Source organism: Temnothorax curvispinosus, unplaced genomic scaffold, assembly GCF_003070985.1.
Source record: "Temnothorax curvispinosus isolate PA1 unplaced genomic scaffold, ASM307098v1 QBEX01010932.1, whole genome shotgun sequence".
NCBI lineage: Eukaryota > Metazoa > Arthropoda > Insecta > Hymenoptera > Formicidae > Temnothorax > Temnothorax curvispinosus.
The window spans coordinates 192,592-204,252 of NW_020220712.1; the positions used below are offsets into that span (position 1 = coordinate 192,592).

The window sequence follows — 11,661 nt, forward strand, 5'->3', positions numbered from 1 at the left end:
CCTCGTGGCCCGAGTGGTCTCTCGATATTGCTTTTCCATTGCGGTCTGACGTTTGACATCCATTATACAAACAGTTTACGAGTATTTACCTTTGAAAACTCCAGAATTTCAGTGTAACGTTGGCGGCGAAGGTACTTAGAATGGGCTGCAAATCGGCAGCTAAGTCCAAGCCGAAAAAAGAGACGGTCGCATCGTCGTCGTCGTCGTCGTCATCGTCAGCGTTATCCTTCTCGAGATATAATCAGACGACCCAGTCGTCGGTCAAGCGGAAGACGATCCAGGAACAGGGAGCGGAACACGGCGGCAAATCCAGCCTCGGGGACGAGGAAGAGAGCGAGGAAAGCAACACGGCCGCTCGTGTCTCGTCCGAGAAGTTATTTTCGTTGAGGGAGAGCAGCGAAACGTCCGGGATTGCGGACGACAGCATCGCCAGGTAGCTATCAAGCGACGATGCAGAAGTTGCGCTCGACCTTCAAAAGGTCGCGCACTCCAACGGGGGCGGAAATGAAATCCCAATCTAGCCTCGAGGTGCCCAAGCAGATCAGGTCGGCCTCCTTCGACGAGATACAGTTGCAGACGAGGCAGGACCTTACCTCCTCGTCGTCCTCCACGTGTTCCCCGGCGAGATCTCAAGACTCCATACGCGGCAGGAGGGGCTCCTCGACCCTGAAGGTGCCGCAGCTGACCGGTCAGCGTTCCAAGAGCTTCGACGCGTATTCCGGCTCGGCCGCGAGCCAGCAACTCCCGGCAGGTGGAATCGAGCGACCGGAAACGCCGATCATCCAAGTCTCCGGATGCTACCACTGTGCTTGCGTCGAGGAGTACCGGAGCCTCTGGCTGGCCGAGGATATCGCCAAGGACGAGGCCGACGCCGGCGAGATCGAGACCGATAGCACGGATCAGTCCGAGAACGAGTCGGACCGCGAGGATGAGACTGGCAAGAGAGATGGCAGCCCGGAGATCCGGGTCACCCTGACGTCCGACAATGACCAGGGCGAGTCGTCGCGATACGTCCCACCCGAAGATACGCCTGCCGGGCCGGACTCCGAGGTCAGGCCAGAGTTCCCGGAGAGGCAGCGCAGGCTGTCCAGGCAGGAGGCCCTGACCACCTTCCCCCTGGAGCATCTGCCCGCTCTCGTGTCAGCCGCAACTGCTTCGTCGGAAGCGGACGACGACGACGACGATGAGGAGAACGAGCCCGTCGAGCCGCCGTCCGGGTCCAATTTCGTCGTGCGTGACATTTTTCTGACCGTGCCGGAGCTGAAGCGGGACCGCGCCGCTTCCGTGGATTCGTGTTTCAATAACAATAAGAACGGCGGCGCAGCCAATGCGGACTCGTTGGCGGTGCCGCAGCAGAGCATCAGGTCGAAGAGCGTCGACATCGTGCTGCCGACGGACGCGAGAACGAGGTACACGGCGCTGCTACCTGGGAAGGAGCCGCGACCTTCGATAGGGTGGGTACGTCTGATTAGATGGAGCTGCGACCCTCTCGGAGTGTTCTTTTGTTCTGAGCACATCGTGCAACGCGATCTTGGATTGCGTTGACGAGCACATTTCCTAAGTTGTACATTTTAATTTTGTTGCGCGATTTTTAGCACTTAAACTTGATTTATTTATTGTCAAATTTAGGATGCATAACCAGTCATCTGTCGCAAATAATATTGCTTGTCGTCGTCGTTTATTTTCTCTTTTTTTTAATGTAGCATTTAAATTAAATTTTAGCTATCGCGTGATGCATGAATTAAACCGTATAAAATTATTTTATATTTAAATTTTTGTAATGATTTTGTGATGAAATTATGCACCTTGAATATAATATAGATTTAATCTTGCTGTTAGAAAAGATGGTAGAAGCATCGAATTTTTTGGAATAAAAAATGGGCATACCTAGATACATTAAATTTCTTTCATAAAATGTGAAAATTTATAATCTATATAATATTGATTTGTATGAATGAAAATGACTCGTGATTGAAATCACATTTCTAATTATGTTAGATAATTTATATTTCTACCATCTTTTTTATTAATTCTTTGTTTATTATACCTATTTATATTTTTACTTTAAACTTCTTGTACTCTGTATGTATAAAATTATTTTGACTAAAATATACCTTTAGTTAGTTTAGTTTAAAACGAAAAAACCTAAATATTTTTTCTACGTTGCAAACATTTTCCTGTTTCACACATATTGCAACACATATGTAAAATAAACACAAAAATATATGGCATATAACGTTATAAATAGAACACTCTATCCTGAATTCTGACGCGACTTATAGATCATCTAAAGTGGGTTTAAAAAAATAAGCAGGGAAAGACTTTTATTATCGCGTTGCTATTTCCGTCTCTTGCCAGTATTTACGATTCTACTTGAAACTCTTGAAAGGGGAATAGCGCATATAGCGTTACTTCTCATAAATTATTATTTCGGACATTTCCATAACATTTCCATAAGTTGGAAAAATGTAACACTGAGTATCTCCGAAAAAGCTATGTTTATGTATTAAAAACGAAGCCAAAGTAATCTCTCTCTCTCTCTCTCTCTGTTATCGCGGAGAATTAAATATTTAAAGGATATCGATCAAAGAGCTATAAGCGGAGTGTCGTACGCACCTTTCGTCCGACATGATTATTATCATTATTTATTTATTACTACGCATATTAAGATATTCCACATCAAAAAGGCTCGCACCTAAAAAGCTGTGATCGTTAAGGTTTTTGTATTCTAATTTCGGATGAGTGTTTTATATACCACGGCAGAGAAAGGTGAACATCAATTATTCAACACAGCTTAAATTTTTGAGGACATTCTTACTATTTCAAAGATACGACATGATTTCGTGCCCGCGTTTGTGGGTCCTTATAAAAGAAGCACGTGCAAGGGGAATTTTAATTATGTATAAGATGATATGTATGCTTTCCCCATCTCCTCTGTTATCATTTCTTATTTCAGTATGATACAGATGAATTTTACATGTAAATACAAAATTACGTTTGGCAGACATTTTATGGCAAATAAATTGTGACATCGTCAGACGTAAAAATTAAATTATTTTTCTTCGCGATAATTTTTTAATTTGACAATAATATATATACATATATATATAAAACAGTTAAAATAGATATTTTTTAACTGTTATATATAATAGTTAATGAGAATTAATTAAGTCGAAAGAAGTTTTATGAGCGTTTGATGCGATGATTTTAGAGGGAGAGAGGATAGTAGAGAAGATAGCAGAGAAGGAGGTGGCTCGAGCGGTCATCGTGAACCTCGGTCGACTCCAGATTGGGGTCCAAATGCGATTAATGGAGAACATCTTTGGGTACCAACCGCTACGTCCGGTGACTTCTGTTACGTCAATGACTGTTCCGTAAGTCTCAACGATAATACGGAGAATGAAAGGATGCTTTTAAGAACAAGAGACGCATCAGAGATTTTGATCAATCGGATCATTATACGTGTCTTTTCTTCCTTCTCCCTTTCAGAAACACGGACCCCGGTTGAAATGTCCGGCTTGTCGCGTAGTGGCTCACGCCTGCTGCGTCGGAAATTTAGAGTTCGCCTGCAAGTCGAGTTTTCGCGATGTAGGGGTGCGTCAGTATCGCGAGCAAACGACAACCCATCATCATTGGGTCCATCGACGATCGCAGAAAGGCAAGTGCGCCAACTGCGGCAAGTCGTTCCAATCAAAGCTCAGCTTTAGCTCGAGGGAGATCGTGGCGGTGAGCTGCAGCTGGTGCAAGGCCGCTTACCACAACAGGGAGACGTGCTTCAACGTACAGAAAATAGGCGAGATGTGCGAATTGGGCACTCACGCATCGATCGTAGTACCGCCGTCGTGGATCGTGAAACTCCCTCGTAAAGGTAGCTTCAAGAGTAGCCTGAGAAGATCACCCAGAAGGAAGAAATCCGGCGATGGCTCATCTTACCGCCGGAAAAACAAAGAAAAGGAGAAGGAGGAGAAGGAGAAAGAAAAGGGAAAGGAAAAGGATCAGGGAGAGTTGTGGGTCGTTAAGCCCATACCCTCGGCTACCGTAAAGCCGGTGTTGGTTTTTATAAATCCAAAGTCCGGCGGTAATCAGGGAGCGAAATTGCTGCAAAAGTTTCAGTGGCTGCTCAATCCAAGACAGGTTTTCGATCTGACGCAGGGTGGTCCAAGAATGGGGTGAGTAAAAATACATCTCAACGACTGGCAAGGATGACGCACGATACAGGGAGAAAGAAAAGACTGAGTCAACAAAATCAAATCAAGTTAACTAAACAAAAATATTGATCTTGCAGATTGGAACTCTTCAAGAAGGTCCCTAATTTGCGCGTGTTGGCCTGCGGCGGCGACGGAACGGTCGGTTGGGTCCTATCGATTCTGGATCAAATCGGTGCTTATCCAGCGCCAGCGGTCGGGGTACTTCCTCTGGGCACCGGAAACGATCTAGCGAGAGCGTTGGGATGGGGCGGCGGTTACAAGGACGAGCCAATCAGCAAGATCTTAACGAGCATAAGTGACAGCGAGACCACCCTGTTGGACAGATGGCAATTGCAAGTCGAGAGGAACCCCGATGCCAAGAACGACGACGATGGTGGCAAGGGCAAGGAAAGCCTGCCGCTCAATGTTGTTAACAATTACTTCTCCCTCGGCGTAGACGCTCACATCGCCCTCGAGTTTCACGAAGCACGAGGTGAGATCAAAACTCCAAATTTTTATTCGCACTACCGATTATATTATTATGCCGAAAGTATCAAGTCAATATATAGCAGTTGTCCTAGTTCGGGCAGGAAATCGATCGCATGGCCGATCAAGGTTCCGCTCTGTGATTTCGGTGAGGTCAAAACGCGATCTCGAGAGCTCTGACCTCATTTCTTCTTCTTTTGTTTGCCTCGTAATTAAGTCAGACCTTTCTTGTATGTTATACCTCGTATAAAATATACCGTTACATTTGTAGTGTTAAATTATACTCACTTTGAGTTATTTTAAACCATTCCTATAGATCGCTACTGCTTCTACTCAATATGTCATTAATTTAACTAAATCAATGGAGTTAATTAATACTGTTTTATGTTAAAATAATAAATTTCGACACACGGTAGTTAAAAATAACAAAATGTTATTTAACTCAAGATATTTTATCCTTTAACATTTAACGGTATATACGTAAAAAAGGATTTTGTCTGATAAACCCTCTACGATTTATTGTAGAGGCTCACCCGGAGAAGTTTAACTCCAGAATGAGGAACAAATTGTTCTACGGACAGATGGGCTGCAAGGACTTGCTGCTCACAAAGTGGAAGGACCTCTCGGACTTCGTGACGTTGGAATGCGACGGTCAGGACATGACGCCGAAATTGAAAGAGCACCGAGTCCACGCTATACTGTTCTTGAATATTGCCTCTTACGGTGGCGGAACACATCCATGGAGCGCGGGAAGTGGCACTAGAGAACCCGCTATGGACGATGGGTTAATCGAGGTAGTCGGTCTGACCACCTACCAGCTACCTCTTCTGCAAGCACGTGGACACGGTACCTGCATAGTGCAATGCAGCAAAGCCAAACTGGTCACGACGAAGACTATACCGATGCAGGCAAGCTTTAACAATATGATTCTTGAACATAAAGAAAGCCGTCTTCTCTTTTTGTAAAATATAATAAATATATTTTGATTGTTGAATATTTATCATATACTTATGGATAAGGAGAAATTTTACTATAATATAATATTTATCCTTGAAATTTTGTCATTCTCTGTTCCGATAATATTATCATTCTCTATTTAATCTATTTTTTTCTGTAATGTTATAGGTCGACGGCGAAGCTTGTCGTTTGTTACCATCTATCATAACTTTAAGTATGTTGAACAAGGCAACGATGTTAGCGAAAAGAAGGAACGCGGGAAAGTCGCACCAGCACATAGCGAGATTAGACAGGCTGAAGCTACCTATAATGAGAATAAAGATGTCAGATTACGAGGCGTACCATCACAACAAAGAGAGGTTGAAGCAAGTGGCAGAGTCGTGGCTCGCGGAACCGCTCGATCTCGATGCTACGACTGATCTGGAGAGCCTGAGGAAACTCTTGACAAAAGATTACAATATGGACTCGTGCTGTTTCCTTGACTGTGAGTGCCTTGACTCTCGTGCAAATATTATCCGCAAATCGGTGCGATCCTCTGTGTGCGAAGAATACACAAAATGTGATTTCTGTTACTTAGCGTGCACCGCGGAAAGATTCTTCAGGATCGATCGTGGCCAGGAGCAACTGCATTACGTGACGGATGTCGCCGACATAGATGCCGTATACATCCTCGATGAAGACGCCATGCAGCAGCAGTCCGACGGCCGAGCGGGACCAAGCCAGATTGTCGCGAGTCAGGAAGACGAAACCGCGCAGATCCGCTTGTCAAGGTACGCGAGATATTTTCATGCAGACCCAGCATCTAGATTTTTTTTTTCCTTCGAAACGCATGATATGATATATGATATAGCGACGAACGTCTAAAGGAGACGCCAGCCGTGACAGAGAAGACGAATCGATCGAACGAAAATACGCGGGGACAGGAACAGCCGTCCGTCGCCGGGAAGATCAGGCTTTCCAGACAGCGGGAGAGCATTTCCTTCGATAAAGAATCCGAAGGTCAGAACGGCGTCAGACCGAAGAATTCGGCGAGTCGAAACTCCCTGGACGTGCCGCCGGGCGAGAACAGAAACGGCGAGTCGTACCCTCATATAAGACGCGAGTCCCTGAAGCAGAATTCTCACGTTGCAATCGCTCGTGCCGAACAGTCGCAGCACCAGGACCGATCTCTCGCTTTCATCAGGTAAGGTTCTCAGAGTCTCTTACGGCGTTACTTCGGACGTGCCGTTAATTATCCGAATGATCGAGAGAGAGAGAGAAAGAGAGAGAGCCAAGAAGGGTGTCTATGCGACGTTAGGAGACAGGCAACTTTAAATGAAGATCACTGGCGGCTTTCAAAGCGGGTAACGTAGACCTTTATTCCACACGAGTGCCTTTTAGACGGTGTAAAAGGTACCGCGACGACATATTATGGATTATTCTAAAGAAAAACTCAACACGAGCCGATACGTTACGTAAACCCTCATTCGACCGTGCGCTTCAATTATCTTTGCTCGGATAATTTATTCGGATAATAATTATTCCCTGTCCCGCGAACGTTGCAGAAGTAGTTTGCGTGCGGAGGGAGGAGAGATTGCCCTAATCTGGATTCCTCTGGTTTATATTTTGCAGCCCCCGCGACAGACTCTTCGGCCTGAACTCGGGAGTTCACGGATTCGCTACTGAATTACTCGAGAAGAGCTGCGATGAGATACTGAGAGCGGCGAAGATCGGCGATCTGCCGACCTTGAAGCAGCTTCATCAAAAGGGGTACTCGGTTCTGTCGATCGATGAGACTGGTCAAACGGCGCTACACCTGGCATCGAGGCACGGTCACAAGGATATTGTCAGATATCTTATTGCCTGCGCCCCACCGACAATTTTAAACATGATCGATAATGATAAGTAAGTTATCGATTAAAATTCACGATAAAATTGAAAACTTAATCTGAATATATTAATCACTGAAATTTCTCCAGTCTTTCTCGTTACTTAATTTCTTTTTATTCTCGCTGCATTCTATTCATCTTGATTGCAAGAGTAAAAAGTAATCTATTTCTATTTCAGAGGGCAAACCGCTTTGCATAAAGCTGCCCAAAATAAACGTCGTTCCATTTGCTGTATGCTCGTAGCCGGTGGCGCGTCTTTGATGATGAAGGACCGGCATGGTAACACGCCGCATCAGCTCGCGCTGATCGCGGAGGATCACGATCTAGCTGCGTATCTGCAAAGTAAGTAATCTTTCCGATCGTAGACTTAATCTTCTCGATTCGTCAAGGTAAACTCTTTCAAGACAGTTTCTCATCAATGAAATCTCGTCTCTCTAGAGCGTTAAACACATATTTGACTCTAGGTGCACCTATCTAAGTGTATACGAATTGTAATTATGTGTGTCACCAGGTCAAGAGCACTTTCAATTAGCGACGGACGAGATGGAGAGCGATCTCTGACCTTCAGCGTTGATCGCCACGGCCTGAACCGCCCTGAACGACTGTGACGCAAGAGCCGCTGTTGTCGGCGTTCCGACGACGCTTTTTTGCGGCATTTTTTTCGTAACGTAAATCGCTACGTGATAATCTGATATCCTTCGTCTGTTTAACGTCGACGATTACGTGTTTGCCAAATGCTGACGTATTTTTCTTGTCGATACTTCGAAAATTACTCTCTAGGACACAACTATCACATAATTTATCTACACATACATACACAGGACACACACACGCGTACACGCGCATACATATAATACGTAACTATGTAGTTGTTTCTAATCGATAATAAGTCTTTATTTTTCTCACTCGTAAACTTGCCCGAGGCTTGTAGCTCTACTTACACTCACGTACTCGGCAAGTGGACCATAATCGGTCAGGGAGCACCTAAAATTGTTCCTAAGAACGAGCAAAAATTTATTTTTCGTACGACATTTAACGTCTCTCCGGTCCGAAATGAGACAGTCAGTTTTGTATATCTATATATAATACATATATACGTGTATAAATACACTCACATTATATATTTGCGAAAGATTCTATCAATATTACAATCTCGTGCAAAATAAACAGACAAAATGGGCCGGCCATCATATTTGCGCGATTAAAGAGAACGGACGACTGTTTTTGTGGAGCTCAATCCGGTGATGAAACGTTAAGTCTGTGCCAACTGACTGAGTCATGAAGGAACATTAACGATAATGCCAAACGGAGATTGACTGTCTCATGTTGGAGCATGTGCAAAAGTATATACAATATATATATACGAAACGTTCATAGTCTCCACTCGAAATGGGTGCTACAAGCGAATCGATAATCTGTTAGTTTTAATCCAGGGAAAATAGAGAATAATTTTAGTGGGAGAACCACGATGAGAACGAAGATACATTCTATAAATACCAAAATGTAAAAAGGGATCAACGTACGAACACCAATTAGTAGTTAGACGCAGTCTATCAATATTATCGTACTATTGCTATTACTATTATACTGTTACTACAATTATTTTTCTGTCGGATTGATATGTAAGATCTATGTACATATACGTGTAGAGTTTTTAGAGGCGCTCATCGCTTGGATTTGCGCGTATACTATAACTAAAGAAAGGACGCCGCTCACAAGTCAATACCGATCGTGCACGCAACGATTTCTTTCTTTCGCGCGTCTTAATCGAGCCCGTTTACTTATCGATACTTCTGTGATCCCCTAGAAACCCAATTTATATTTCTACTATACTTTGAACGTGTGTGGGTGTGACGATTTCGTACGCAGCGGCGAGTACGTCCTCTGTTTTTATCTCTTTCCTCATTATCATTCGTATACTGATGCTCAATAGTTCGTATTCGCTTCGTCCGTTGTAAAATGGAGAAATAATTCGGGAGCGAGGGGTGTATCGAATGTGATCGAACGATCGAGTTTTATCCGTAGATTTTAAATGCTAATATACTAATATATGAGAGAGAAATGTATGAAAAGAAAATGATAATTGTTGCGAAAGTATTCAGCTTCTTTTAACACGCGAGAGGTGACTTTCGAGAATATTTTGTTTCAATTCAATTTTTTTTTTTAATTATTCCTCATCTTAAATGGAAAATATGTACGATGTATCGAGACTATTGAGTATTAGTATCGCAGGAGTCGCGCACTCCTTTAAATCTTGCACATGAGCGATTTTCTAATTGTCCTTATCTCGCTAAGAAAATCGTCATGTTAACTCAAGTGAAATCTTGATACCACGTTTTTAGCGAGTAAAAGAGGAAAGAATTGCCGCTGTTTTATTGGCCGTTAAGTTAATAAGTTAAGTTAAGTTTCACGCAAGAATGTAGATAACTTACGAAACTTTTGTGTTCGACCACGACTTAAGAAGACGGTGAGTTATTGTAACGGCGGGCGGGTTTTACTTCTTATAAGTTTCGCTAGGCCGCGATTTGTAACGGTGTAAATTACGAACATCGGTCTTTCATCGATTTTCTCTTGAGAAAAATCGACTACGCGCTCGCGGTGGAGGAGGGGCGCGATGTCTAGAACGTCCTCGCTTATCTTTACTGCTCTTTCGGAGTATTTAAGAAGAAATGCCTTTCGCGATCCGTACCTGTTGTACCATTGTATCGATAAAAAGAGAGAATTTAAAACGAGAGATTAACTTAAATAAACGTGAAAGGATCGTTGTAGAATCGTTGTAGGGATCGTTTTAGGACCGTGTAAAAGTACGTAAAAGTAGGGCGCACGTTATCGGGCATACGCCGTGTAATGTACATCGAGAACGGATGAGAATGCGAGTATAGCATTAGTTTTAGTGCCCGATAACGCGAACCGGCATTGGAACCGGTGCGGTCTCGCGAGGTTCCACAACTCTCCAATTGTCGAAGTCTTGGGAGAAAAACGGGATGTGCATTTTCCATTAGACGATTGTGTCTATTCGTTGCCGCGAACGAGCGTGAAAATCGTTCTCGCGGCAATCCGAAATTTTCTTACTCGTCTTTGCGATCGTGCCGGTTTCAATTCTCGGATTAGTATTAGGCTCGAGATTAAAAAAAAAAACACACAAAAAAGAAAGAAAAGAAAGAGGGAAATTAATTGGGATTTCCCGGATATATAGCGACGCCTTTATATAGCGTCGGTGAGAGCGCTGGCTCGGCTCGCAAATCTCGATTTTAAGTTTTTAGAGCAATAAATTGACGACAATCACGATATTTCGGCATAAGCCAGCGCTCGGGCCGCGACTGACCTTCTCTCCCGTCCGTTTCCTCTCCTTGTTCCGTTTCGCCGTTTTGAAATTCGAGATTGTCTCGTCTGAACAACGAGACTCCGTGCGCACGTTCCATTTTATCGGTAGACGGATGTCGGATATACACACAAGCGACTTCGAAGAAGAGTCGCACGTACTACTTAATCACGTGATTATCAAATAACAAGCATAAACTATTTGGAAAAAAAAAAATTAAAAATAATATTTCAAATATAGATAATATATAAAAGAATTTCTAAATCTTATATATAAATTTCTAAATATTATATATAAAACATTAAGATTAGTTAAAATATATATAAATATCTTCTTTTCTCTTTCTTCTTCTGTCCGTATCTCTCGCTTTCTATTTCGCTTTTTACAATTTTCCAAGTTTTCTGTCGTCCTAATAATTACTTCCATAACTTCTTAAACAATACACAAATTTTAATAAATTTTCAAATCAATTACTCAGAACGATTCCTTCGTCGCTGGTGCGCGTATCCAAGTTAACGCGATTTCTTAGTAAGAAAATTCTGTTGGTGTGCACGGAGTCCAGATCCTTGACGTACCATTTCTCTCTGTTTCCCTTTTAAAATTTATGAGTCGAGTAGAAAATCTATAATCGATCTATCGTAATAGAATCTTGTTATTCCGTGTTCGTAATTTTAAAGTTCGTTGTACTTGATTGCACTGGACGACAGAGCGTCTCGAATGAGCCTTACTTCCATTAAACCTCTCTTTCCCATCCGTAGAAAATAAGTTTCGACTAGATGTACAAATGCATTTACATTCAGTAAGTAAATTTCCTTCGGTCCAAAATCGATTCTCGCGCGAG

At 43.1% G+C, this 11,661-nt stretch overlaps 1 protein-coding gene across 2 annotated transcripts; it reads left to right on the forward strand.

The window, feature by feature from the left end:
• Positions 1 to 429: 429 nt before the first annotated feature.
• LOC112460955 (eye-specific diacylglycerol kinase) lies at positions 430 to 8,238 on the forward strand. 2 transcript variants are annotated; one of them, XM_025025922.1, is made up of 11 exons: positions 430 to 1,454; positions 3,212 to 3,374; positions 3,490 to 4,169; positions 4,286 to 4,680; positions 5,199 to 5,581; positions 5,799 to 6,114; positions 6,208 to 6,400; positions 6,481 to 6,813; positions 7,242 to 7,514; positions 7,677 to 7,840; positions 8,010 to 8,238. In XM_025025922.1, the coding sequence occupies exons 1-11, from the start codon at positions 451 to 453 to the stop codon at positions 8,057 to 8,059; spliced, it is 3,954 nt and encodes a 1,317-aa protein (XP_024881690.1). In that variant the 5' UTR covers positions 430 to 450; the 3' UTR covers positions 8,060 to 8,238. The 2 variants fall into 2 exon arrangements, with proteins under 2 accessions (XP_024881690.1, XP_024881691.1); XM_025025923.1 differs by lacking the exon at positions 6,481 to 6,813 and having other exon boundaries at positions 8,010 to 8,102.
• Positions 8,239 to 11,661: the final 3,423 nt, after the last annotated feature.

What these genes read in the sequence shown, in the direction of transcription:
- LOC112460955 (XM_025025922.1), top strand. Translation starts at nt 451, where the DNA reads ATGCAGAAGTTGCGCTCGACCTTCAAAAGGTCGCGCACTCCAACGGGG. An exon ending in CAGGGTGGTCCAAGAATGGG is followed by an intron (nt 4,170 to 4,285) that starts GTGAGTAAAAAT and finishes TTGATCTTGCAG; the next exon opens with ATTGGAACTCTTCAAGAAGG. An exon ending in CGAAGACTATACCGATGCAG is followed by an intron (nt 5,582 to 5,798) that starts GCAAGCTTTAAC and finishes GTAATGTTATAG; the next exon opens with GTCGACGGCGAAGCTTGTCG.